The 26,964-nt window shown below is 53.5% G+C and overlaps 1 protein-coding gene across 1 annotated transcript in view; it reads right to left on the bottom strand.

The window, feature by feature from the left end:
• Positions 1-694: 694 nt before the first annotated feature.
• Positions 695-26,964, bottom strand: part of ARHGAP27 (Rho GTPase activating protein 27) — a 30,495-nt gene continuing 4,225 nt past the window's right edge. Inside the window, exons 3-17 of the mRNA XM_087826566.1 lie at positions 10,968-11,399; positions 10,195-10,377; positions 9,864-9,944; positions 9,708-9,791; positions 9,276-9,343; positions 8,662-8,752; positions 8,050-8,154; positions 4,613-4,711; positions 3,550-3,655; positions 3,297-3,419; positions 3,126-3,224; positions 2,846-2,923; positions 2,629-2,763; positions 2,390-2,495; positions 695-2,305 (exon numbers count right to left, since the gene is read on the bottom strand). Of these exons, the coding sequence (XP_087682692.1) occupies positions 2,128-2,305; positions 2,390-2,495; positions 2,629-2,763; positions 2,846-2,923; positions 3,126-3,224; positions 3,297-3,419; positions 3,550-3,655; positions 4,613-4,711; positions 8,050-8,154; positions 8,662-8,752; positions 9,276-9,343; positions 9,708-9,791; positions 9,864-9,944; positions 10,195-10,377; positions 10,968-11,399 (1,968 nt within the window). The 3' untranslated portion in view covers positions 695-2,127. The remainder of the gene's footprint in view (positions 2,306-2,389; positions 2,496-2,628; positions 2,764-2,845; positions 2,924-3,125; positions 3,225-3,296; positions 3,420-3,549; positions 3,656-4,612; positions 4,712-8,049; positions 8,155-8,661; positions 8,753-9,275; positions 9,344-9,707; positions 9,792-9,863; positions 9,945-10,194; positions 10,378-10,967; positions 11,400-26,964) is intronic.

Raw genomic sequence — 26,964 nt, 5'->3', positions numbered from 1 at the left:
TTCCTGCCTCAGGGCCTTTGCGCATGCTGTTCCTTCTGACTATACACGCTTCCCTTAATTCCTCTTCATTCTTTAGTGCTTGGCTCAAATGTAACTTCTGTAGAGGCATCTCAGGTCCCTGGGGGACAGTCACACCCCAGTGACACAGCTTCAGAGGACCCGGCGCTTTTTCCTAGCTCTTATATGAATGTAGTTGACCAAGTAATCAGGTGTTTAGTATATGTCAAGTTCCAAACCTTGGACCTGGTTGAGGGGGTCCCTGCCCTGCTAGGGGTCCCCTTACTCTAAACCTTCTCTGTGCTTCTCCCCACAGGATGAGGAATTTGTGGGGCTCTCTTAGAGTCTAGGCCCTTTCCTTTAGACCACAGTCCTGATATATGGGACCCCAAAATTCCCTGCCCAGATGGCCCCAGTCCTATTCCCTCAAGGGTGGACCATGTGGAGTGGCCAAAGTGAAGCAAGCTGCAGGGGGTAGGGCAGTTTGCATTCATGGATCATGGACTGGAGTGTCCACATATGTGCACGTGAACTTCTCTTTGGGGTAGGATGGATCTGTGGTTGGGAAGATACAGGGGGCAGGCTGAGAGCAGAGCCAGCTCTTCTTACGCCACCACATTTGGGCATGGAATTCGGAAGAATCAAAGTTTACATCAGAACCTGGCCTTCCAGTTCAGTATGAAAGTATTATTTGTCAAAGTAGGAGAACAGAACATATTTTATTGAACAGTTGTTAGCTTGATTTAAAACTTTACAGCATTTCAATGTATGTGGCCTCCCTTTGTACTTTGCCCAAGCCCTGCTGGCATTTGGGGTGGGCTTGGGTCAGCCTCACCCACCAAACTGTAAGCTCCACCAGGGAGGCAATGTGCAGTACCCCTGCTCCAGAGCACAGTGTCTGGCACAGAAGAGCAGATAATAAATATTGGCTGTGAGACAAACAGGATAATCCAAGTAAAATGCTTGGCCTGGTGCAAATGTCAATAAATATTAGCTATTATTGCTTGTTGAATAAATGAACAGGTGGGGTAAGGGGCTGAGACCCATAAACTGAGGTGGTTTGTGTATGAGGGAAGGGGGGGGCTGCTGACTCTGCCAGGGTCCACACTTTCTTTATTGAGGTTATGCTCTCCTTCCCCCTACCCTGCAGGCTCTCCCAGCTCTACATGGCAAGGGGGCCACCAGGGAGGCATACTTGACAGCCAGGGCCTGAGAGGGGCTGGGGACTCCTGCTAGTGCAATTTACACTCCCCCCAAGGAAGAACAGCTGGGCAGGTTCCCTCTTCACCTGCAGGTACCTCCCCAGGCCCAGAGAGAACCCACTCAGCTTCATTTCTTTTGCTTTACCCATAAAGGGAAAGACTTTACCCTGTGCTTTGGTGTAAGAGGAACTTGAGCTGGGAAGTCAGATCACCCACTGGACCCTGAACAAGTCACTTTGCCTCTGCAAACCACAGTTTTCTCATCTGCAAAATGGAATTGTATGAGGAAATGGTGCATGTCAGGTGGCAGGTGCCAGGTGCCAGGTACACATTTAGTGAATAGGAAGAACCTTTGCACAGAACACAAGTGGGTCAAGGAGGGCAGAGTCCGGGAACTCCAAACAAGAAAGCAGATGAAAATTGTTCACAGCCAGCCAGTGAAAGGGCTGGGTAGAAGTTCCATCTGCGAGGCCGGAGGGAAGGCAGGTTCAGCTGCCTGCGCTGGAGGCCCAAGTCAGTCCTGTTTCCGTAGCAGGGAAGTTGCTTTGAAATGGGCACAATGCCAGCCCACAGGGTCTCTGTTAAGGCCTCGAGTCTGAAGAAGCCCTTCACCAAATTCCTCCTCCCAGCACGGGGCTTGGGCCATCCCAGAAAACCACCCTCACCACCACCCTACATTCTCCCACACGCACAGTAGGTGGCGCTGTAATACAGAACAGAACCCAATTACCCCGAAACAGGACAGGTAAGGGAAACATCACATTTTGTGAACTGCCCACCAAGGGCCACCATACCCTCCAAACCGAAGGGTGCAGAATTCCCTGCAGCCTGTGGACCGGTGGGAGGTGGAGGGTCTCAAAAATGAAGTCCAGCCACATTGCTGGACACACGTGCTGCCAACCCCTGATCCTCAGTGCCAGCAGTGGGGTCAGTGCGGTGGGAAGATATCTGAGCACTGCTGCAGGATGAGCTCCACCACCTGGTTCTGGAACACCATGGTCATGGGCATGCTGGTTTCCTCCGTCTCGGGCCGCAGTAGCGTGGGCCCGAACACTATGGCCACGCTCTGCACAGACATGCGGTTCTGTTCGCCGAACTCAATCACCCTGCAGCGGGGGCGGAGTGGAATCAGGGCCCAGGGGGAGTCCCGCCAGTGCCCGCCTCCTCAGTCCCGCAGGCCGCCCGCTCACCTGCACAGGTGCTGGAAGAGTAGTCGCATCGTGTCGTGATTGGGGGCCGGCAGCGTGCGCACCAGGTCACGCACGCAGCGGCTGCGCTGGGCCTGGTCCTGCAGCTCTGGGGGGGGAAGGGGGGGCTCGGCGAGGGGAACGCCACGGATGGGGCTAACCTCTAGTGTGTGGGGGGGGCCCTGCCTGAGGCAGGCGAGCTGCACCCCTATCCCATCCACCCTGCCTTCCCGGGGACTCACTGATGGCCGCGATGAACTGGCGGAAGTGCGAGAAGGGAAAGAGGGGCTCGGGCAGCTCTCGGAAGAAGAGCTTCAGGGCGCCGGTAATAACGTGAACATCCTCCCAGCGTCCGTCGTCCAGGTCCAGACGCTCATCTGCGGCAAGGGGGCAGGAGGAAGAAGAGGTGAGCACCCCTTCATGCCTTCGGGCCCTGGGGCGGGGACTGCGGAGCCTCACCGTGGTCCACCTTATAACGCAGCTTCTGGATGGTGGCCAGGTTGCCACTGATGCGGTACAGCCCGTCGATGTCCAGCCCTGGAGAGAGGGAGGCGCTGACCCCGGGTTGGTGCGATGGGGCGAAAGCCCCTGCTACTCCTCCTCGGGAGCGCCCGGTCTTTCCCCTCCACCCTGTGCCCACCCAGGGGCCTCCATCACGCGGTCCTGGAAGGAGGCTGCCAGGCGCCCGAGTGCCCCCCCCCCCCCCCCCGGCCGCCCCGCCAGCCCGGCGCGCACGTACCGCGGGCCTCCACCGTGCGGATGCACTGCTGCACGAAGCGCGGCACCGCGCTCCTCTCGCGCTCACACAGCGCGGCCAGCGCGCAGCCGAACACCTGGTCTGGGGGAGACGCCCGTCAGCGCCGCCCGCCCCAGCGCCGCCCGCAGCCCGCTCTCCCGGTCCCTCCGGTACCTTTGATGTAGCCCTTCTCCCGCAGCGACTGCAGCGTGGGCCGTCTGAGCAGGAACTTGCGGAGCTTGTTCCGGACCTTGCTCAAGTCGCTCTCCTGGACCCCTGGGCTCAGGACAGGAGCGGCTGCCACGGGGAATGCAAGAGCGAGTCAACCCGTGGTGGCGCCCCGGGTGGCCCAGCAGGCCCCATCCGGGTCGCCACCCTCTCCCCCAAAAGACTCCCTTCACCCCCACCCGTCCATCCCTGCGCACACCTGCTCCGGGCCGGGACTCATCCTCCCGCCAGCTTCCCAGGCGCTCGCTAGACCCGAAGTCCACGCTGCTGTTCTCACTTTCCTCCTCCGGGGGCAGGTCTGCAGACTAGAATCGCGTAGCCTCAGAGGCAGAGCCCGGGGCTGGTCAGCGGGAAGGGGGGGATCCTTTTCCCAGCAGGCCTGGTGACATCCCACCCCCCAGAAGTCACTCTTCCCGTAACCAGGTTCACTCCCCTCACCTCCACCAGGAAAGCTCAGAGCATTCACCTTCCTTAGCTGCATGCCGCTCTTCAAGCGTTGGGAGACAGTCATCCTGCTCTGCCCTACCCATGTCCCAGTTCCTGCCCGCCTATTTCCATATTTTCCTCAGCATCTCTGTACACTCTACTAGGTCAGCATTCCCCAGTATGTGGCTCCCAGTACTGAGCTTGCAGTTCCAGCTGGGGCCTGAGCCAACAAACACACCAGCATCACGTCCCTGGATCTGGATTCCTACCTCTAGTAATGCAGCCAAATGCTGCACCCAGTGTTGGGTCCTAGGGAGTAAAGGGTCAAAAAGCCTCAGCTTGTTTCCAGGTGAATAGCTGTCAGAGGGGACCAGTCCCATCTCTACTTATGCAATTGATATTTTTATACTAAAAAATGGTAGGCTCTACAATGCAACCCTTTAAAATTTTATCTTCTAGTTTCAGCCTGTCATTCCAGCCTGAGGCTATTTCTCAGATATTTTTTCCCCCTTCTATCTCCCTTGACTTGGGACATTCCTCTAGGATATGCCTCTATCCCTACCTGGAGAATCCTCCTGCAGGGCCAACCCCAGAGGCTGGTTCACCTAAGTAAGAAAGGCTGTTTCTTCAGCAGCCTTCCTGCCATCTGGCCATAAGGCCAGGGGCTGGGTGGGGGTGTGTGTGTGTGTGCTGCATTTGCCCGAGGTACTACCCGTTGGTGCCATGGAGCTTCCAGTGCCTGAGAAGAGGGCCCCACCCACAGTGGGCACAGCCATCCTGCATAATGGCTGGCCATTCCCTCCCCACCAGCCCTGGAGGCCCCAGGCTCTGCCTACCAGTTCATGGATGCTCTGGGCAATGGCCTTATGCCAAGTGCTGATGATGGCCTCCGAGTCATGCTGGATCAGGTACTCTGAGCCATCTCGGCTGCGCAGCTGGAGAAACACAAGTCACTCAGTCATCTCTGGTTCCCTGGGTCTGTCCCTGTCCCCAGGCCAAGGTATTCCACCTCACTGAAAGCAGTAGGTGACAGCATCTCTGTGTTACAGATAAGCAAACTGAGGCTCAGCGAGTTTAAGCAGTTTTCTTGTGGATACAGTTAGTGAGTGATGGAGGAAGGATCTGAGTGAAAACAGATCTGCATGGCTCAACTGTCTAGAACACTTTCCCCTGCCCCATCTCACCTCCCCATGAGCCACACAACATGGAAGACTTCACCCAGAGCGCTGGCCAGCAAATAAGTCAGTGAAAGAAACTCCCTGTGGAGGCCCCTAGAATTAACAGTGAAGAAAATGCTGGGAGAAAGGCTCTAAAAGCAGATCATGGCTGATCTTGGAGAAATAAAGCATCTCCCTCAATACACACACTGGGGACGCAGGAGTGTTGATCCCTTTTGCAGCCATGAGTCCCACCCTGTCCCACTCTCCAGCCTGGGGAACACATCCTCTTACTGGCCACTTTATCAAGAAGCGTACATTAAACCTGCTCAAGGGGGAAATGTTCTAACCAAACTCTTTCGGACTAGCAGGCTGGGGGCAGCACCCCACTTACTCTAAGGCAATGAACACAGGGTTTGGAGAGATCTGTGAGCTGGAGGAAGCAACGCCCTGTAAGTCTGGTGGATGCTCCATCCTGACCACAGGCCATATTCTTCCTTAAAGAGCCCCAAAGTCTGGATTTTCAAAGCCACTACTTTATACTATTGAGGAGTCAGCAGATATCAACAGCCCAGGCCGTCCTTCAGACTGACTGCTGTTGAGTGTCCTTATATCCTAACAAATCTCCGAAGAATAGGGTGAGGCGGTCAGCAACTTAGATCTCTCATCAGCCTGTGGCTCTGAGGACCAAGTGTTCAAGGTTAATGTGAATGTTTAGTTTCGGCAGCCCACAACAACCCTGGGGTCCAGTGAGAGTCAGAGTCAGCAGCCTCTATATCAGACAACAGGGTACAACTTCCAGAATCAGAAAGGGCTTGTCTTTTGGCTGCCTTTTAAACTTAGACTTGGATGCTACTGATTGATTGATTTTTAGAGGGGGAGAAACATCAATTTGTTGTTCCACTTATTTATGCATTCATTGGCTTATTCTTCTTTTAAATTTATTTTTATTGTTGAAAGTATTACAGATGTCCTTCTTTCCCCCCAATGACCCCCTCCACCCTGCTCCTGTCCCTTATTAGTTGATTCTTGTATGTGCCCTAACTAAGGATTGAACCTGAAACCTTGGAGTGTTGAGATGATGCTCTAACCAACTGAGCTACCCAGCCAGGGCCTGAATGCTATTTAAATAGTTTTTAAAAAAAAGGTGGCAGGTTGGATTCCTGGTCAGTGCACATACCCAGGTTTCGGGGTGCATGCAGGAGGCAACCAATGGATGTTTCTCTCTCTCTCTCCCACTTCCTCTCTCTAGAATCAATTAAAAACTTTTTTAAGAAAAGAAAATCTGAGTGTTCTCCCCCCTCATCTCCACAAAGACTAGAGAACCTTCAGCAGGCATATAGCATAGCCCCACTCTAAGCTGAAAGAGCCCTGCCTCTAGTACTCCAGGGAATGGCCTAACGACACTTCTAAACAACCATTATTTTTGGCAGTTGCCTCAAAACATAATCAGTTCGTATTTGAAAGTTTCATGCAGAAGGCAAAGCTGTATAGTTACATAGCAATATAGTTCACGAAACATTCATCCTGTTACATGGACAGGCAAGCTGAGCTGCTTCTAACCAGCTGTTTTTGGAAGACTGTTACTGAAGTTTTCTGTGGCTCTGGGGTGACCAGGAAGAGCTGCTGTGTAATTTTTCCAGGCCCAATTAACCTGGCCATGATATAGAATTGGGGGGAGTGTCTCTTGAGAAAAATCCTAGAGTTGCCTGCAGGCTGCCCCTGAGTGGAGGGAGGATGGCCACCTGCTCACGGAGAAGCAGGGGGCTCCTCGACTTTCACTCAAGACTGTCAGCCTTCCCCTCATCTTGAGCAGCTTCCAAGAGTGCCATCTGCCTTCTAGTCCTTGCCAGAAAAGACAACTCAGAAGTGTTTACTCTGAAAGTTTCATTGAAAACCCAGTTGGAGTGGTGACATTTATAGAGCAAAAGTGATGTGTCCTCTCTCAATTTGACACCCATGGCAGATACTGCTAGCTGATCACAGCGTTCTACCCTGCTAAGCCTGGAGAAGACTCCAGACCTACTGATCCAAGTAGCTCATGAGATGAAAGCAGTTTTCCAACCCTGCTCTATGGATACTCTGGCTCTAGAACTGAATAAAGCTTGGTGAGTCATCAGAAAACTACACCCTCAGCCCCTTGCAGAGCTGCCTTTTCTGTGCTGAGATATAAGGTCGTGTTTTGGGCTTTCATAATTTTCCCTGAAGCAGACCCAAGAGTCCCTTACTAAACTAGAATGGAGCCACACACTAAAAATTTCTTCAAGAGCTAAGGGTTAAAAAAAAAAAAGCTTTGATTTCCCTCAAAATCTGGGAAGGTTTCAGCACCACCCCAACCCCAACTAGTAATAAGAGGCATGTAACTGATCACCCTTCTCTTTGCCTTGGCTACCAGGAAACCCCAAGCTAATGATTTTTAGCAACAATAACCTTAGCACCTGTACTTCATCTGCCCCCTAATCCCTCTACACTTTGACCCCCCCTCTAACTTGTTTTGCCTGGTCCTGCCTTTTCAGTGGATTTTACCAGCTCACCATATGTGATTTTGTTGTGAGCTGCCTCAAAATTTGGGGGGGCGGAGGTGAGAGTAAAAGTAGTTTAAAAACAAAACAACATAGGGACAGTGAAGGGTGTGACACTGTGAGGATCTTTGCCTGGGCCCCACCTGGACCCTCTCTTCCTGCTGGGGTAGACTGAGAAACGTGTCCACTGCCCTGGCATATTCACTGGGAACCCAGTCTGGTGGAAGCTAAGCTCTAAGCAGTCAGAGCAGGTTTCCCAGCTTGTCAGAGTACGTGGCCAGGGGCAGGGAGTCCCCTGTCTTAGGCCAGAGCAGCTGGGCTGAGCATTGCCTTTCTAGTCATGGCAGATTTTTGTCCCCCAGAGACCCCTACTTCTCATCACCTTCCAGGGCCAAGGACTGGCTCCTGGAGAGGAAATTGCAGAATCTGTGATGCCATAAATACTGGGGATGGATCCCTAAGGTGGGGGAAAATTTGGCTTTGAGCTCTGAGAATTCCAGCCCCAACTCTCCCCAGGTCCTCCTTGGGGCTTGCCTAGTTTGAGTCCCAAGCCATCAGTAAGCCCCTTTTTTTCTCCCCACTCCCATAACTCACCTCCAGCACATTCTTCCTGCTGGATTTGTCTTTGGGGGCCCAGGCAAGAGAGGCCCCCTTCAGCTCCACCGTGTACTCAGGAGTAGAGAGCTTAGAAGTCTGCCTCTGTGGGAGAGAGGAAGGGAGGGAGCCTTCAGTTTGGACAGGCTGCCACAGTTCCCTGACTCCAGTCCACCAGGCTCCCTCAGCTCTAGTGACAGGATGGGGTCACAGTTCTGGGGGAAAGGGGCCCTGGGGTTTCTGGAACCCAGAGATTCTAGAACTTCTTAACCACAGAGCCTGCGTGCTGGCGGGTCCTTTGCTGCCTGCCCACCCAGGACAGGAAAGAAAAGTGTACAGCCCCAATCCCTGTAAGCAGGACACACAGGGCACGCAGTCCCCAGCTGCCTGCCCCCAAGCTGGAGCTGCCCGCCCTCAAGGACAGCTCCCCATGCCCGGGGGGCTGCAAGTGCTTGTCCTGGGGTGAATCTGCTATTGTCACTCCCTGTCAAAGGCCCTGGACATTCATGTTCTACTCTCTGAGACCTAGCCTTTGACAAGTCAAGTCAGGTAAAGACCCACAGGAGTCAGGAGCAGATGGGGTGACCCCTGCCTTGGGGGCCTGGGCCTCACCAGGCCAACTGCAGTTGAGGTCTTCGAGTCCTTGAAGAATGTCAGGACGCCGCCTTCCAGCACTGTCCAGGAGGCACTCCAGTGCTTCTTCCTAGGTGAGGATGGGGAAATGGGGGGTGGCAGAGCTTGGGTTTGGCGCTGGGCTGAGGCCTCCTTCCCACCCCCAGGAGGCAGGGCACAAAGCTTAAGAACATAGCTTGTGCCCTGCCAGGTGTGACTCAGTGGTTGAGCATCGACCCAGGAACCAAGCAGTCACAGTTCAATTTCTGGTCAGGGCATATGCTCAGGTTTCAGGCTTGGTCTCCAGTAGGGGCATGCAGGAGGCAGCCGATTGATGATGTTTCTATCTCTCTATTCCTCTCCCTTCTCTCTCTAAAAATCAATAAAAGCATTAAAAAAAAAAGAATTTATTAAAAAAACAAACAAAAAAACACAGCTTGGGACACCCAACTGTTAGAGATAGATTCCACTCATCTCTCCGTGCTCCAGTGTCCTCACAGAACCTCTTATAAAGTTGCTATGAGGATTAACAGAGCCTGGCATAGGGGGAGTGCTCAGTGAATGCTGTCACTAAGGCCCATCCTGCCCTGCTGTGAATGCAGAAGGGCTCTTACCGGACCCGCTTTCCCTTGTCTACTGTCTTGGTGCGATGGAGCACACCTGCCTTCTCCAGGGTCTTGATCTTAGAAAGAGAAGAGGAAAGAGGAGGCAGTTAAGGGGTGAGCCATGGTGGACAGATCCTAGTCTCCCCTTCAGCAAGCAATGCCCCACAGGCTGGGCCTAGATCTCCATTGAACCCTCTTTGCTGCTGCTGGTGGTGGAGTACCTGGTCCCACAGCAGCATCAGCGGTAGAGAGTTCCTCCCAGCTCCCAACCTCACCCAACTCTGGGCCTGGGATGACCAAGATCCAGGCTCATTCAACCCAGGCTAGTGCCTGGGGCCTATAGGGGGGACATGCCTGGCCCAGTTCCAGAACCCAGGACCTCCAGAACTCCCCTATTTCTTCTGTGAGGCTCTACCAGGCCCTACATGCCTCTTCTCTTACTTTCTCCTCAGGTGGGCTGGCCTGGGCTGGGGTCTCACTGTCCTGGTTGGATTTGAGGATGCTTCGGGGGGCAGGAACTGGGACCTGGAGAGGAAAACACTGTCATATATAATCCCCTCCTCTCTCCCCAAGACTCTCCCTTCCCCAGTTGGTTACCTGGGGCAGATCCCACTGAACAGAGGAGTCATTTGGGTTGTAGAAGTAGGGCTTCCCATGTTGGTCCTCCAGCTTCACCCACTGTGGGGAGAGGGAAGCTCAGGCTGCCAGCTGGCCTCATGAGAGGGGAGGAAAAGGTTCCCTCTAACCAGAGCCCAAGAAAGACCCAAGGAGTCTGGAGGGACAGATGCAGGTGACACAGTGTCCTGGGCTGGCTCAGAGCCCCAGCAGGAGCAGCAGTTTTAGTGCTAAGGGAAGCTACTAGTGAGGAAGGAAGGGTTGGAGGCATGTCCCCGAGGCTCTCTGGGGCCCACCTGTCTGTTTCCCCTACCTGCTCCTGGGTAAAGTGGTTGGTGTAGACGGTCTGCCCCTCCGCGTCCACGTGGGAAGACCATCCGGGGGGCGTGACTAAGGGAGAGGCAGGCCCGGGCTCACTGAAGGAGCCCGGAGGGGAATAGTCTTCCTCGGGGTAAGTGGTCACTAACTCAGGATAGTCCGTCTCAGGGGTGGGAGGCTGTAGGGAGTGAAAGATGGGGTCAGAGGCCCTCAGAGCCAGCCCCGCCCACCACATCAGGCCCCGCCCCTCACCCCAAGCTCCCTGGGTTGTGGGGAGGAGGCGGGGCCAGAGACCCTCAGAGCCAGCCCCGCCCACCACACCAGGCCCCGCCCCTCACCCCAAGCTCCCTGGGTTGAGGGGAGGAGGTGGGGCCAGAGACCCTCAGAGCCGGCCCCGCCCACCACACCAGGCCCCGCCCCTCACCCCAAGCTCCCTGGGTTGTGGGGAAGAGGCGGGGCCAGAGACCCTCAGAGCCGGCCCCGCCCACCACACCAGGCCCCGCCCCTCACCCCAAGCTCCCTGGGTTGTGGGGAGGAGGCGGGGCCAGAGACCCTCAGAGCCAGCCCCGCCCACCACATCAGGCCCCGCCCCTCACCCCAAGCTCCCTGGGTTGTGGGGAGGAGGCGGGGCCAGAGACCCTCAGAGCCGGCCCCGCCCACCACATCAGGCCCCGCCCCTCACCCCAAGCTCCCTGGGTTGTGGGGAAGAGGCGGGGCCAGAGACCCTCAGAGCCGGCCCCGCCCACCACACCAGGCCCCGCCCCTCACCCTCTGGTCCTTGGGGCTGCCGGGGCTCAGGACCGGCTGCATCTTCAGCTCGTCCTCTTCCTCCTCCACCTCCTCCTCCTCGGGCGCGTCCTCGGGCTCGTCCTCCCAGACGGTGTCGCCCGTCACGGGGTTGTAGAAGAACACCCTGCGGCTCTCCTCATCCCAGTACTGGCCCCACTCGGTCTCGAGGCTCTCGCGGCTGCCCACCGAGGACGGGGAGGTGGCCGGGCTGGCGGCGCCTTCGGCAGCCTCGAAGGGCGACTCCCAGGTGGTGACGCCCGTGTCCGGGTTGTAGTAGTAGGGCCGCCCGGTGTCCGCGTCCGTGTGCGTCTCCCACACCTGGCCGGGGCGGGGAGCCGCGGCGGCGCCAGGCGAGGGGGCCCGAGGCTGTCGCTCCACGTTCGCGTACACGGGCTCTGGGGCCGCCGGGGCCTCCTCCGCCTGCGCGAGAAGGAAGGAGCCGGGTCAGCTCCGGGCTCACAGTCCCTACCAGGCCACCTGCCACCGGGCGACCTTCGGCAAGTCACCGACCCTCCCTGCCTCAGTTCCCCCAGCTGTAAAGTATCTGCCCTGCCGGTCCAGAAACTGTAGTGAAGAGAGAATGAGGAAATGTTCTTGAAAGTGCTTTGTAAATGCCCCAGATAAGGTGGGACAGTTACATGAATTATTTGTTAATAAAATATTGATAACCGCACTCACAGGGGCCAATCAAAGGTTGGGCAGGAACAGAGAAATGGCCTGGGGCCCACCCCTTCTCTGCCCCCCTTCAGGTCACATGGGGCCAGGGCCTTGCTGCTTTCTATAGTCCCTCCCTTCCCTCCTAGCCCCGAAAGCTCTGGGACCGGCATCAGCACTGCCTCTGCATTTGGGGCTAGAGCCTCCTGGATGCCGGGTTTGCAGGCCTCTGAATCAACTCCAGAGGAGACAAAGACAGAGGAGAGCCAGATGGGATGGAGGGAGGAGGGACAAAGAATAGTGAACCCCTCTTTTCCTCCCCCCACCCCCTGAAGGAAAGTTAGATGGGCTAGAGGACTCAGTCACGCAGAATATAAGGCTGGTTGGTTATGCTTAACACCCTCAAGGCTCCCTGCAGCCTGCAGGGCAAAGTCCAAACCTTTAACAGGGCACCAGAGGCTACCCATCACCTGCTTGTCTTCCACCTTATTTCCTGCCACTCCTTGCTCCTGAACTTGAACTTTAAGCTCCAGTAGCAACGCGCTCAACCTCTCTGCTGGGTCTCCTTCAGGCCTCAGTCATTCACACCTGGCTGACTCCTAGTCCTTTAGGACTCAGCTCAGGTGTCAGGTCCAAGACCTTTTCCAAGATTTCCCGTGTGCCCACCACAGACTTGAACACTCAAGGGATAGATAGCTACACTATCAAACCCAGGGAGCAGAATAGCACAGGAGATTAATACTGTTTTCTAGGAATACAGAATGCTACAAGGGAAAGGAGATTTCAAGATGGCAAACTTAGCATAATTCCAATATTGTGTTTTTAGAAACCCTCCAAGGTGCTAACAGAGGTGTAATTATAGGGATGATTTGTTCAGTTTTTTCTTTAAGCTTTTCTGTAGCCTCAACATTTTGTACAATAAAACTTTTTTTTTAAAAGATTTGTTATTGATTTTTTAGAGAGAGAGGAAGGGAGAAACATCCATGTGAGAGGGAAACATTGATCAGTGGCCTTCCATATGTGCCCTGACCAGAGATTGAGCCCAAAACCTAGGTATGGCTGGAAATTGAACCTGCCATCTTTTGTTGTACAGGACAACACTCCAACCAACTGAGCCACCCGGCCAGGGCCAATAAACCTTTTTTTTTTTTAAGTCAGAGAAGTTTATCTGTTGCTGTGACGCCTTCACTAGGCTGTAAACTCCTCAAGAGGGGAAGCATGTCTTGCTCAAGGTGGCCTCTCCCTGAGCCTTAGACAGACGCCTACAAAAATAGTCATTTGTCCAACAGGGATCCGCCTGCTCTGCACTAGGTACTATTTTAGGCATGAGAATGCAGCAGTGAAGACATGGACACAAATCCCTGCCTTGGCCACCTGCACATGTGTGCAAATGGTTGGGAGGGGGAGGAAGCAGCCAATAAGTGAAATGCACAGCATGTCAATGATGATTGCTGCTAACAAAAAAAAACACAACACTGCAAAGAAGGGGTGTAGCAGTTTTACACAGAGTGGCAAGTCCCAGGCATGTAGGGGGCCAGAAGAGCTGGGCACAGCAGTTCAGTCACTCTTCTCCCTCATCCCACAAGCCCCTGTGTGGCTGAGAAAACCAGCCCTCCACCCCACTTCTCCTTTCTCTCCACCCACTCCAGCTTTCTTGTGGCATCCTGTGTTCCAACCACACTAGCCCCCAAACACAAAGGCACCTTCCCACCTCCAGACCTTTGCTCCAGCCAGGCCCTCAGCCTGGAACCCCCTGCTCTCATTCCCTGCTCACCCAAATCCTGCTCCTTCACTGGAGCTCAGTCACAGGCCTCACCTGGGCGAAGCCTTCTCCTTCCAGAGAAAAGTCTAACCTGCTGTCATTCTGCTCTGTTGGGGCCTGATGACATTCTGTCTTGGTGGTCAGTTCATTGTTCACCCACCTGCCTACCCTCTCTGCCCCTAAAAGTTAGGAGTTTCTTGAAAGCAAGGCTCAGGATGATGTAATTGACCACAGTCACTCCCTATCAGGTGCTCCAATACAGATCCACCAGAAGCACTTACTGCTTGACTACACAAGTCGTTTCCATGCCAGACTTTAACAACAAACAAACACACACACACCTGACACTACAGGAGAGTCTGGGACTAGCTTTGAGCAAGAACTTCCTGAAAATGGGGATTCCAGCACTCAGGAACAGGAGAGTCCTTGGGATAACAGGAGGGAGGCAGTAGAGAAAGGTGGATGACTCAACACACCTCCTTGGGACAGGGGCTGGAAGGGACTATGGGCAGTGGACCAGCCAAGGAAGGAGCCAGGCTCTTCGGAGCAGGGATTTCCACCTGGCCAGGCTGCTGGCCTTGGCTCAGTCCATGGGGAGCCCCAGGCTGGTCAGACTGATGGGAATCTTGCAAAAGGAACACTCCCAGCAGGCACAGAGGAGGCCTGGGAAATAGAAGTGCAGGCCTCCAGCATGACAGGGCTATCATGAGGAAGAGAAGGTGTAGAGTCACACTGCAGGTCAGAGGTTAAATGGGGGCATGGCAGTACCCCTTTGAAGGGGGCACACTCTCTGGATTGGGGCTGCCCCAGGAGGTAGTGAGGGGCCTTCACTGGAGGTGAGCAAGCAGAGTCCCACCCCCGCTAGGGATGTGGCAGTCCTGAGGCCCCTTCGAACTCTAGAACTCTCTACAGAGCCCCCCGGTGCTAAGACAGAGGTACTTTCCTTTCCTGATAGAGCCTCAGCCTGGATCAGACAAGCTCCTGGAAGCCAGGTGGGGCCGGTCCCTCCGTGCCCTCTGGTCTTCAAGGGGGAGCTTGCCGGAGTTACAGCAGGGCCTGCCACCCCCATACCCAACTCCAGACAAGACCCAGACACAGCCCATCAACAGGCTTTTGGGGCCCAGACCCAGTCATGATAGAGACGCAGGGGACACCTAGTGGGAAAGAGGAAGTGTCCTCCCACCTCAGGCCGGAGGACCGAGCTGAGAGGGACCCAGATCTCACCACACTCAGCTTCCCAGCCCCCAGCACTCCTGCCTTGAATTCCTACCACAAGCAGGTGGCAGGCCTGCCTCTCTTCCCCCACGCTGGTCACCACCTCCCAGCCTCCATTTACAGCCCCTCTCAGGCAAGGCCTTGGAGAAGGAAAGAGGAAAGAAGGGAGGATTCCCAAGCTCCGTAAGACTCCCTGCTCCAAACCCCAGCCCCCCAGCTCCTGACAGGACAAGGGAATGGAGGTCTACTAAGGGCCTCTTGACTCCATAGGCCCGTCTGCTACCCCATCAGAGGCCAAGTTCAGCCCCCAAGGCCAAGCTCCCCTACCTGTCCCCGAAGGGCCCGACTCTGCCTCCTGGTCAGCTTGGCAATCACGTCCACCATCCTGTCCCCTCTGAGCTGCTGGGATGGAGCCCTGGGAAAGCTTTGGGGGTGGAGCCACAGGGCATAACCCTGGGGCTGGCACAGGGTAGTAGGGAAACAAGAAGTTGTCTCGAGATGGTGGGAGGCTGAGCCTCCAGCCCATTTCCTGTCAGGGCTGCGGAAGTGCTGCATGAGACAGGCTGCCTGAAACAGGCTGCCTGAGACAGGGTGTGTGGGGGGGGTGTCTCTCAGGTCAGGGAGATTTTTATGTGTCCAGGGACACTGCTGGCTGCCTCACTCGGTGCTCTGATTACCAATGAGTGCTGAATCCTAGACCCAGACACAGCCACTGAACAGAAGGTGGCATTGGAGCAATGGTGGTGGTGGTGGGGGGGGGACAAGCATGGGGCAGCTGGATGCTGGGGCCTGAGCTGGCATAGACTGGACAATGAGTGACCATGAACTCCCTCAAGGCCCAGGGAGGGTGTGTTGGGAAAGAGGAAGCTTTCGTGTGGGTGGGTGTCCCAAAGAGGAAGGGGTATGGGCAGATATGGTATCAGAGGAAACCGGTCTCTGGATCCCTCCAGCCACGTGGAGGACAGGGAGGATTTTGACCACACCACCATCTACCCGCCTGACCGCCTGGGTCTGCCTCCTTCAGCCTTGGTCACCACGAGGCACGTACCCGCCTCGGCAGAGTGTCCCCGTACATAAACAAGTATGCCTGCGCCCTTCCCCCACTCTCCAAAAACCCAGAGAAGGGGACAGGGGACAGCTCCAGAAGAGCTTCCCCCTGGCTTGTCTGCCCTTGACCCTCTCATGCAGGTGGGTATGCAGACCCTGGGCATGCACAGCGGACACACGTCCTGAGTCAGAAGCTGCAGTGTCCTCCAACTACTTGGGGACCATTTTGTTTTCACTAATCCCCTCAGGGGTGTTTCTGCCCAGTCCCAAGTGCCAGGCAGCACCCTGACCACTCACCTGCCAGCCTTAAGCCTCTCCCATAGGGGCTGTCCAGCTCCCAGTTTAGGCTCTGACCCTCACTGTCTCCCTGTCCTGGATCCCAGACTTTCCATCCCTTCTTCTTCCATTTCAGTCACCTTCCTGCCTGCAGACCTGGCTCTCCCTTCTCCCCTGCCCATGTTCCCCAGCTTCTCTTCTCCTCTAACCATTAAGGCCTCAGGACAGGTACAGCCACGTAAAATATGCATAGTATGAATTCGGGGTATGGAACACTTGGGGGACCACATCCAGACCAAGTCTAGAGTCTAGGCTCTACTCTGTCCTCAAAAGTTGCCATACAGTCTCCTGTGCCTCAACTCAGAGCCCCAGAACCTGAGGCAGACTGATCCCTTCCAGAGAGGCCTGAAGTCATCACACACATGACACACCAATGCCCCACCCTGAGGGCCAGGGAAAACGCACACACACATACACACACACGACAGGTCAACAAGACTGATGGAGCCAAGCCTAGGAGATGGGAGCAGCTGTAAATTCCAGAGCAGCCAGAAACTTTGAGCCACCAGGGAGGGGAGAGAGGAGAAGGGCAGGTGTGGGAACCCAGGCCTGCAGGTGGAATTGGGAAGCAAGGTCTCCTTGTGGCAGTTTGTGTGTGTGTGTAGGGGGTTGGGGGTCAGGACCACCTGAAAGGCATCTAGGACCCCACCTGCTGCTTTTCCCCAGTAAGAGGCTTGGCGTGCATGTCTGGGGTCTCCCAGCGAGCAGGCTCTGGCCCCACACTATAGCAACTGGCAAAACCCACGCAGCTCTGGTTTGCTTTTGGTCACCAAGTTTGGCTCCTCAGGCCTCCTGCCTGGGCTTTCCCCTCCCCCAACAAGAGGAGGTGGTAACCACAGTGGCTCCCCAGTGGGGTCCTCTTTCCTCAACCACACCTTCAAGTCTTGAGAGGTACATGGTGGGGGAGGGGACAGAATAAGCCAACTGCAAGTCATCCATCTCTCCAGCCCTCTGGCCTCACCCCTCTCTCCAAAACCCTCACAAGGAGTGTTGGGGCAACCAGAGCGGGTCCAACCAGAAAATCCTATCAGCTCTCTGGGACCAGAGGCAAAAGAAATACCCACAAACCCTCGACTGGGGCCTGGGGACTAGCTCAGGGGGCTGGGGAAGGTATAGGCCTCCTTTGTTGACTCTGAGCCTGCTCCCTGCCACCCAGGCTGGGTGGAGGGAAAGTGAGAATGAATTGTGATCTTTGCCTCCGGAAGCTTAGCCAAGTGCATAGAACTGTCCCTCCCCTGAGCACACCTTCTCTGGAACAGAGTCCGGCCTCCGTATCCACCCCAGTTCCAGCTACGTGTCCACCTACATGCAGTGGGGAGGCTGGGGCACGCACAGGATCCGGGTCCTCAAGTCTCAGAACCCTAGGGGAGCCATGCAAGCCTGAGAGTCTGATGTCACTGGTCTGGGCTGGGGTCTGGGCAATGCGTGCTGTGTTAAGGCCCAGGTGGCTCAGTGTACTCTTATCGCATGTACATAGCATGAGATTCCAAACACAATGGCCTGAGGTGAGGCTTTTCTCTTGGGTTTGGGACAGAAGCTTCATTCAATTAAAAGGAAAAAAGAATGGAGCAGGACTCCAGAGACCTGGCTTCTTGTGTACACTCTTCCTCAGCTTCTCTCTGGACAACCTCTTAAATCTCTAGAACTCAGTTTCTTTATCCAGAGGTTGGGCTGCCATTCTCTCCCCCTTCACAGGGCTGGTTTCTGTGAAATAGTTGAGCAGGGGCCTGAGTTCCCACACCCACGAGGATGCAGGAAAGAGAGCAGGGCTGACTACACTTCTGCTTTTCTGGCTTTTGGTTTTGATTGTGCACCATGGCTCTGGACTCTGCCCCAGCCTTTTGGTGACTGCCTGCTTGGCCTGCTCCTCCGAGGTGGGTGGGTCCTGGTCTGAGTAAGGCTGGGAGATCTACTGCTGCTGGGCCAGGAGGAGTTACAAATAGTTTGTCAAGGAAGCTGCCGGCCAGCAAAGCCCGTGATTTTAAGTCAACCTCGGGGGGTGGGAAGATGTGACGGTGGTGCCCCCTTCTGCCACCCCAGTCAAAAGTATCTGCACCTGCACCCACCATCCCTTCTCCCTCCCCTAATGGAGAGCATAGGGTCCTCCTGTCCCAGCCAACCTCCTGGGCCTGGGGAACCTCACTGCCTCTCACTCGCTCAAAAACTGCCTCACCTCAAATTTCCAACCCCTTTCACCTGATTGCCTTTGTCCCTTTGGCATTTCCACAAATTCAAGGTCTCTCCATCTGGAAAAGAGAAAGTATGCCCTTTCCCTTCCTCCTTGGCAAAGCCAACTTCTTGGAGTGTGTGCACCCCAGTGTCTTGCTGTCCACTCACTCAACACCCAGCCTACCGCTTAGGTCTCCCACAACTTCCTTGATGACAAATTTGGTCTTTATCTGGCCTGACCCCTCTCTGGTACTTAGTCCTTACAGCCCCCTCCCTCCTACACTGCCTCCGACGTGGCCTCTCGGTCAGCCTTCTCTTCTGTCTGCTGCGTCTCAGCTCTCTGGGCTCACGCTTCTCTCTCTGCCCGTCTCCATGATGCTTTGGCGTCTCACCTTTGCTTCTCACGCCACTGTCCTGGGAAAGCTCAACCGACTCCATTAGGTTAAGAACTCACAACCACATCTCCAGGTTCAGAAATCCAACTGCCCACCTGGATGTCCCTGACACATTGAAAAGCTGCCTGCTTCAGGCTGAATAAGTCTCCTCCCCTCCCTACTCCCCAACTCAGCATCACCTCTGTTGCTCTCCTCTGTTGCTTGAATAGAGACCTAGAGTCTCTAAGAGCGAAAGGGAAAGGAGAGAGAAACATCAGTGTTTACATCGAAACACTGGCTGGCTGTTTCTTGCACGCCCCCTACTGGGGACTGAGCTCACAAGCCCCCTGGCATGTGCCCTGGCTGGAAATTGAACTGGTGACCTTTCGGTGCATGGGATGCATGGGACGACACCCAACCAACTGAGCCACACCAGCCAGGGCAACAAGCGTCATCCTTGATTCTGCTTCCCTTGGATCATCTGTCCCTGAGCCCTGGTCACCTGACCTGCCTACGCCTCTCGGGCCTACCAGTCGGCAGGTAACACAGGGGTTAGGCGAACACGGAAGCACTGTCACAAAGAAGCAAACATTCCAGTTTAAAATAGACATCCTGCAGGGCAACTGGTCTGGGCTCTTTCGCAAGTCCCTGTCAGGGCAGAAGGCAAGGGAGGGGCTGCCGAGAGAGATGTAAGAGGCGACCAAATGCAAAGCAGGGTCCTCGGCTGGATCCAGGTTCAGGCAAACCGCCTGGGAGGGACTTGCTTTGGGATGAGGGGGGAGATTTGACTACGGCCTGGATCTTAGGTGATTTTAAGAAATTAATGATCATTTTGTTAGATGTAATAATGGTATCATGGTTGAGGAGAAAAATATCATTTTTAAGAAATGCTTGCTGAAGTTTTTAGGGATAAATATGATGGTCTAGAATTTATTATTTCTTGGGGGAAAAAGAACAAACATGGAGTCATTGTTAAATCTAAGTAATATGTATAGTTATATTCATTTTAATATTCTTCTTGCTCTTTTGTATGTTTGAAATTTTTCATAATAAAAAGTAAGGAAAAAACCATTAAATTTTATTATTATTGTTATTGCACACCCTCAGTGTTTATTACTCTATGAGGTATTCACTGTTTCTTATCGGGAGACAGACTGGCCTTTCCAGTTCTCCCCTCCTCCAACCTAACACAGACAAAGTGATTTCCCTCCCTTACGATGCAGCTCAGGGGTCAGGGGTTCCGGGAATGTGGCAGCTTAAACACATCGGGGTTCTCCTCTTCTCCCAATGGCTACGCTCCACTGCCTGAGCCAAGCAGGGGCTGGGGCAGCTGGGTGGGCAGGACTGGCTGGCACAGGTCAGAGTGTCCGAGACCTGGAAAACCCCAGGACAGACTGGGCCCCCCAGGGGACTTTAGGGAAAAGGCAGAGTAACCCTCGTACAAGACCCCTTGCCCCTAGGAGCTGATGGGGAGCCAAGGAGGTGGACTAAACACTCTGCCCTGAAGGCTGGGAGCACCAAGGAGGTGGGGACAGGCAGAATTCCTGCTGGTGTCTTAGACTGCAGGCCAGCCAAGCTCCAAGGCCCACTGGCAGAGACCACCACCCCATCTCCGCCTAGGGCCCCTCATCAAGAAGGTGCTCCAACAGCTCGCCCCCAGTCCCGGAGAGCAAACACACATAAAGCCCACCCTCCAACAGCCCAGTGGCTGGAGAGGGGGAACAAACAGAACCACCAAACCAGCCACTGCTCTCAGACCCAAATAAGGCTGGGGCCTGGCACATGCTAGAGACGCCATCAGTAATCAGTGGAAAGAGGAACTTGTCAAAAAGAGGTGACGGAATAACTGGAGGACCATCCAGACAAAAATAATTAAAGGTGAGTCTACATCTCACTCTGTTCACTCAGATAGACACACCCCACCAAAGGATCAAAGATTTAGAATTAAAAAGTGAAGCCATAAAAATACTCAGACGGAAACATGAGCAAAATTCTATATTTAAAAAAGGGCTTTGTAACAAAGACCCCAAATCTAAAAGCCATAAAATAAGTGATTTACACATTTCTTATATAAATGTATTTTAAGAAAACTAGTGTGGCTAAAAAATACCATTAGCAAAGTCAAAAGACAAACTTGGAGGGGGGATTACAACTCATGCCATAGAAAAAGGGCTATTTTCTCTAATATAGAAAAACTCCCTAAAAATCAACAAGGAAAAGACCAAGAATTCCATAGAAAAGTGTGCAAAAGATCTGAACAGATCATTCACAGAAAAAAACCCCAACAACACTCCTTAACTATATGAAATGCACATTCAAGCTACCTTAAGATAATATATTTTCTAGCATTGTTTATAATGGCCAAAGGTTGGACACAAACCAAGTGTTCATCACGGTGGGTCTGTTAAATGCATTGTGATACATCCTGACAATGGAAAACCACATGGCTCTGAGGAAGGAGGCGGATATTCTCTATACACAGTCTCCAAGATAACATTGTGAACCCAAAAAGGCAGAAAATAAACAAGATGTAGGACCATGTGTACTGCTTACTACCTTTGTTTAAAGCAGACAGGAAAACCAAGTAACCCAATGGCTATCATATTACTTTGTATTTGAATAAAGAAAATCTGGAAGAATAGAGAAAGAATTAATAAAAGCAGTGACTTTGGAGCTGATGGAGAACAGGGCATGGAAGCAGGGGAATGTGTGAGAAGTTTTACTTATATGCTTTAAAATATTCCTTTGATTTTTAAAATCCATGTAAGTATATTAGCTGGTTTTAAAAAATTTGAGGCTATCAGCAAGAGAGAGAGGCTGGAAAATACAATGACAACTTGAACAAAAAATAAGAACTCATAAGGAGATTCAAGTAAAGCACCAAAGGAAAAAATAAAAAGGACTACTTTAGAACTTAAAATATGTCACATACTACTAATTGAAGGAGAAACTGGGTGCTCTTGAGACTCAAATCTGTGGCCTGGAAGATCAAGCAGAAGAAATATCTTAAGCCCCAGGGGAAAAGTACATGGAGACGGAAATAAAGAGGGAAAAGATAAGACACGGGGAGAATCCAGTCAGGAGAATGAATGTGCAAGTAAAAGAAACAATACCCCTGCAACACACAGATTTCTCTAAGCTGGAAACAGAGCAGAAGCTACAGGCCGACAGGGTTTTGTGAGTTCTGGATGGGACCGCTGAAAGAAACAACCCCCATCTCTGCCCTCCTGTAGAATCTGTTTGGTCAGGAACCCCAGAGGAAAGCAGAAGTCACGAATGACATGGAAAGTGTAGCAGGACAACAGGGTCACAGGGGGAGAAAAAGAATCAATAGTAACCTGATGGAAGGAAAAAAGAAAACTGCAAGGTAAACCAATAAATGTAAAATAAGCCATAATAAAATCAAGTACAGTATATCAGTTGTTAAACTAAATGCGAACAGATTGAATTAGCCCATTAAAAGATATAGTCAGCTTGGGTTTAAAAATAAAGTCATATGATATATACAAGAAATACACTTTAAAAAAAAGTGATAATGGTTGAAAAGAAAAGGATACTGAAAGACATCAAATGCAAAAAAGAAAAGAAATAAAATGAAAACAAAGAGTGGCCACCACATTAATAACAGAAAGGTGGAATTTCAGGTTAATGATACAAAGTAATGAAACAAAGGCACAATTTGTGATCACAGAACAGTGAAAATCCAAATGCTCCCAATAACACTGTAGTTAAATATAAAAAGCAAACACTATCAAAAGTACAAGAAGAACTTTATAGAAAAAATTTGAGTGGGAGATTTAATAAAGCTCTATCAGAATTAGAATAAAGGACAAAAAAATAATAAGTATACAAAGGAAATGCAAGTTTGAATAATATAATCAATAAACTAGATTTGATCCATATGGAACCTGAACTAGAAAATAACTTTTCAATGTCTATGGAAAACTTAGAAAATATCATTATCTTGGTCACAAAGAAATCCATGAATAAATTTGAAAGAGGAGATTTCATAAATCTAAAACAAAAACATGAGCATTCTCCTAGTAAAATATGAAATGGCCAAAAGTAATTGGAGAATTAGTGGGAAGCTTAAAAAGACCAATTACTATTGATGAGAAAAAAAAGTCTGCCACTGAAAAAGCACCACATCCAGAGGATTTCACAGGAGAGGCTGGATTCACCTCTGACATCGCCTTCCTGGCCAGGAGATGATCCTAGGTTTCCCTCTGGCTAGTAAGATCCTGGAGGGGTGGGGAATGGCCCCTCCAAAGCCCTCCTCCCCCAGTACCTTGTAGGTGCAATCACCATACCAGATCGTACTATCGATTTGCTTGGCAATATCTCCTCCTGGACAGTAAGCTACCTGAGGGCAGAGACCGTGCCTTATTTTTCGTTGCCTCCCAATGCCCAGTACAGGACCTGCCATTTACTGAATCAGTGAATACACTAAGTGAAAATTTACAGCATAATTGTCAGCACACCATGATGTCCTTATGTCTGTAAAACTTCCAACACATAGGAAAGCAGAATGGATGGAAAGAAACCAAAATGCTAACAGTCATTAGATTGAAATTTACTCCCATTGGCCAAATATTTGTAATGAGGTAAAACTATTTTTGTAGGGGAAATAGCAGTTTACAAATTCAGACAAGGCGACGAGTCATCCCGTCGTGTAGAAGAGGAAGGATGGTGGCTGGGAGCATCTGGAGGCAGGCCCCTCCTGGCGCCTCTGCTTCCTCTGTTGGGCCCAAGTCCAGCCAGCCCCCAGGACAGACATGAAGGCCTAGACAAGGACCCCAGCCCTGCTCACCTGCATGCCTCACGGTGGACCAGCACCTCAACATCCCAGAGCCTGACCTGGACAAGAGGGTCCTGCAGGCCTCACTTCACCTAGGCAGCAGCTCTGGAAATCCCCTCTACACCACAATCCTTTCTCAATTTGGAAACAGTCTCAGGATTTTAGCAAGAACCCCTATGCCTCTGGGACCCAGCCTTGGTAGAGCCCCATTTCTCTCTACACCAACTAACATCAACAGTCCCCTTGTTCCCAACACTCTGCCGTGGACCCCTGACCACATTCGGATCATCAGCTACCCCAGTCATGACGATGGACTTTTCTTCCATGCCCAGGACCTGGCACTGATCAGCCATCAGGGCTGATATTCAGTATGGGTTGCCCGGCTCCTCCCACTACGGGACACAGATCCAGGAAGGGCGGAGAAAAATAGATCTAGCTGCTGGGGCTCAGAAAGGAAGTGGGAAGACAGGTGGCCCAGGGGCTGAAGGGAACCAGAGACTGAGAGCTGAAAAGAGGCCCAGGCTTGGGGAGATAGCCTAGGGGACAAAGGGGCTGCCACCAGCCTGCAGGGTGAGAGGTTGTTCCTTTCCACCTTGTGAGCTGTGGGTGGGGAGGGCTTTTCAGGCTAGGAATGTGGGGTGAGGAAGGGACGGGGCTCCCTAACAACCTGCTCTTCACAGGCTGGGCAGTGGGGATCCTGGGTCAGCCTGGGGCTGCAGGTGAGTCATGGGGGTAAAAGGTCAGGCCAAGTGTGAACAAACCAGTTGGACCACCCCAGGTCAGCTGTCCTGAGGGTAGGGAGAGTTGTTGAGAGGAGGGAGTACAGACAAGGGGACTCACTGGACCCTCCTCTTGGCCTCAGTTCCCTGCTCTTACCAGCTCCCCCTTCCCTAAAGGCTGCCTGACTGGCCCTGCAGGGGGATCCAGGAGGATCTGTCCAAGGCCAGTTCTTTTGTTTCCATCATAGCTGCCTGGGCTGCCCTTGGAGTTTGTTCCAGAGAGTGGGTGCTAGGCCTGGAATCCAGAGAGGGGGGCAGGCACCTCACAGCGGTCACCGGGCGGGTTTTAGCATGGTGGAGGGAAAGGCCGGTGGGAAGTGGGAGGGAGCAGGGAAGAGTGGGAAAGCTGCCCTCTCCCCCAGGGTCCCAACTCCATTTGGAGTTGAAGGGTCACTCACAGTTCCTGGTAGAGGAGGGAGAAACCAGGGCCCTGGGGCTCCTTCCAGTCCTGGCCGCCTACTCAGGTGAGGTGCCTCCTGGGCTGTTTGCATAAAAAGCCTCAGAGGCCAGGGCTGTAACTCTTTCCTCCCTGTGGCCAATGCACGGGCAGAAGGGGCGGGCTAGTCCAGATGGCTGGCCTGGGTGGGGATGGTGACCTCATCCTGAAGTCCCCGAGTCAGAAGGGCCCCTGGCCCAGGGTTGGGCCCCCAGCCACAGAGGAGGAGTCTCAGGTCCCTTCCTCCAGAGGCTTCTCTGGGCTCCTGAGCACCTCCTTGGAGAGGGTCAGAGGTAGGGGGGCAGAGTGCTCCAGCTTACCTCCCCTGTCCATTTCTCCCTCCTGGGAAGTGGCGCCTCTGCCCCCTCCTGGGACCTCTCCTTTCCTACTACACCCTCAGATGCAGAAAGCGAGGTGAGGGTTTAGAATGCATGCCTTCTTCCCTGCCACCCATGCCCACCACAGGGCTGGGCATGCACAGGGCACTCAGGAAAGTGAGCACCTGTTTGCCTTCAGCTTGCACTATCCTGGCTGATGGGAACAGGGTGGCCAACCCTGAAGGCCACCCAGCTGACACAAAGCCTGGTGGCCAAGTGGATTGTGGGGTCAAGAGGCCTGGAACGGACCTGAATGCTGCCACCTCCTGGCTGTGTGACTTCCAGTCAGTCCTGAACCTCTCTGAACTTCTATTTGTACTTGGGGCAAATGGGGGTACCTATGCCTACCTCCCGAGCTGCTGGGAGGACGAGCCTTTGAATGAGAGCCCACGGGACCATGTTGTATCTTACCATGCTTTGTGTCCCCAGTGTCCAGCACGGTGACCAGCATACAGCTGGTGTTCACTATGTGCTAGCTGAGTAAATGGTGAATGACAAGCTGTAAAATGCTGAATAGCGTAGAGGCTCCTCTCTTCTTGGGAGGGGGGTCCCTGTCTCTGCTGACTGTCCTGCCCTCCACACCACATCTCCCCTTGTCCCATGGTCCGTTGACTGGATGCTGTTTCCCACCCTCTTCGAGGACCCCGTGTCACCTCCATCCTCACATCCTTGCCCCCCTCCCCCTGTGCTCTGGGCCCCTGCCTCCCTCCTTCCTCCCAGGGGCCCCATCTCATCAACCACCTCCTGGCCACCCCAGCCCCCCTCTCCGGCTCCTGCCTGTTCACTTAGGTTCTGGCGCGTCTCCACCCTGGACCTACGCGGGCCTCTGGCTACACGGCGCCTCTCCCGTCCCCGCCGCGCTTCTGAGAGCTGTCACCACTCAGTCCACATCCTCGCCTTCATTCCTCTGGCCCCTGCCTTCAGCAACTCCCCTGACCAACTCCCGATAAGGTGGCCACTGACGTCTGGTGGCCACTTCCGATAAATGTTTAATGGCCTTTATCTAACTTCCCCTTTCTTCTGGCCACTTCTCCTCAGCTTTGAGCCAACACTCTCCTGGTTTTCCTTCTTGTTCCCTGATGGTTTCTGCCTTTCAGGCTCTTCTCTCTTCCCTTTGTCTGTCACCCAAAAGTGGTGGCCCCCGGGCTGTCTCAGGCACTCCTGTTCCCATGTCCTCGCTCTCTCCACACCCATGGCTCCACCATCACACGCTAAACACCTTCTCCTGGGGCAGCAGACCCCTAGCCAGCTGCCTCCTGGGCCCAGCCAGCAGGGCCAACGCGGTTCAGCCTCGCTCCTTCCCTCTTCTGTCCCCACCACCCCTCCCACCCTTGGTGGTGGGCCAGCGGGAGGCTGCAGCTCATCTTGATTTCCCTCACGCCCCCTCATCCCATGTGCTACCAGGTCCTGCTGAGTCTACTGTCATCACGGAGCGTCCAGGGACCACAGAGTCTTCCTCCATTCTCAAAGTCCCTGCCACAGGGGTCTTTTCTCAAACCGACTCTCTTTTCTTCTGAGAGCCTTCCGAAGGCTGCAGGATAAAGTCCAAATTCCTGGTGAGAGCCCATGAGGCCCTCCTGGGCCAGGCACTCCCCACTCTCCACCTGAGTCCCCATTCCTGAGCCCAGCTGCACAGGGTGGGGATGGGGCTGCAAGGCCCCAAAGGTGCCACATCTCACATCTCCGCCTCTGCCCATCACAGACATTCTGTGCCATGCTGGACTGAGGCATCTGTCCCCTCCTGAAGTCCTCCTGTCCCAGATGGTAGGTGCCCCAGGGCCGGGGCTGTGCCTCAGTCACCTTTAGATCTGAAGGCTCACCTGGTGTTTGGCAGGTGTTCAGTCAGTTCATGCTTAGTGAATGAGTGAATGGAGGGGAAGGTAGATCCTGCTTCTCCTGTCTCTTCCAGGAAGAAAACAGGCAGGCTCACCTTTCAGGAAATTCCTTTTTCTAAATGCTACCTTGAACGAGAGTGGAATTTCCTTCCCAGGGGAGAACCAATGCCCCACCCCTGGAGTTTGTTGGGGAT

The sequence above is a fragment of the Miniopterus natalensis genome, chromosome 17 (genome assembly GCF_054644295.1).
Source record: "Miniopterus natalensis isolate mMinNat1 chromosome 17, mMinNat1.hap1, whole genome shotgun sequence".
NCBI lineage: Eukaryota > Metazoa > Chordata > Mammalia > Chiroptera > Miniopteridae > Miniopterus > Miniopterus natalensis.
The sequence above is the reverse complement of the archived record's forward strand: the minus strand, read 5'-3'. Positions and strand labels throughout refer to the sequence as shown.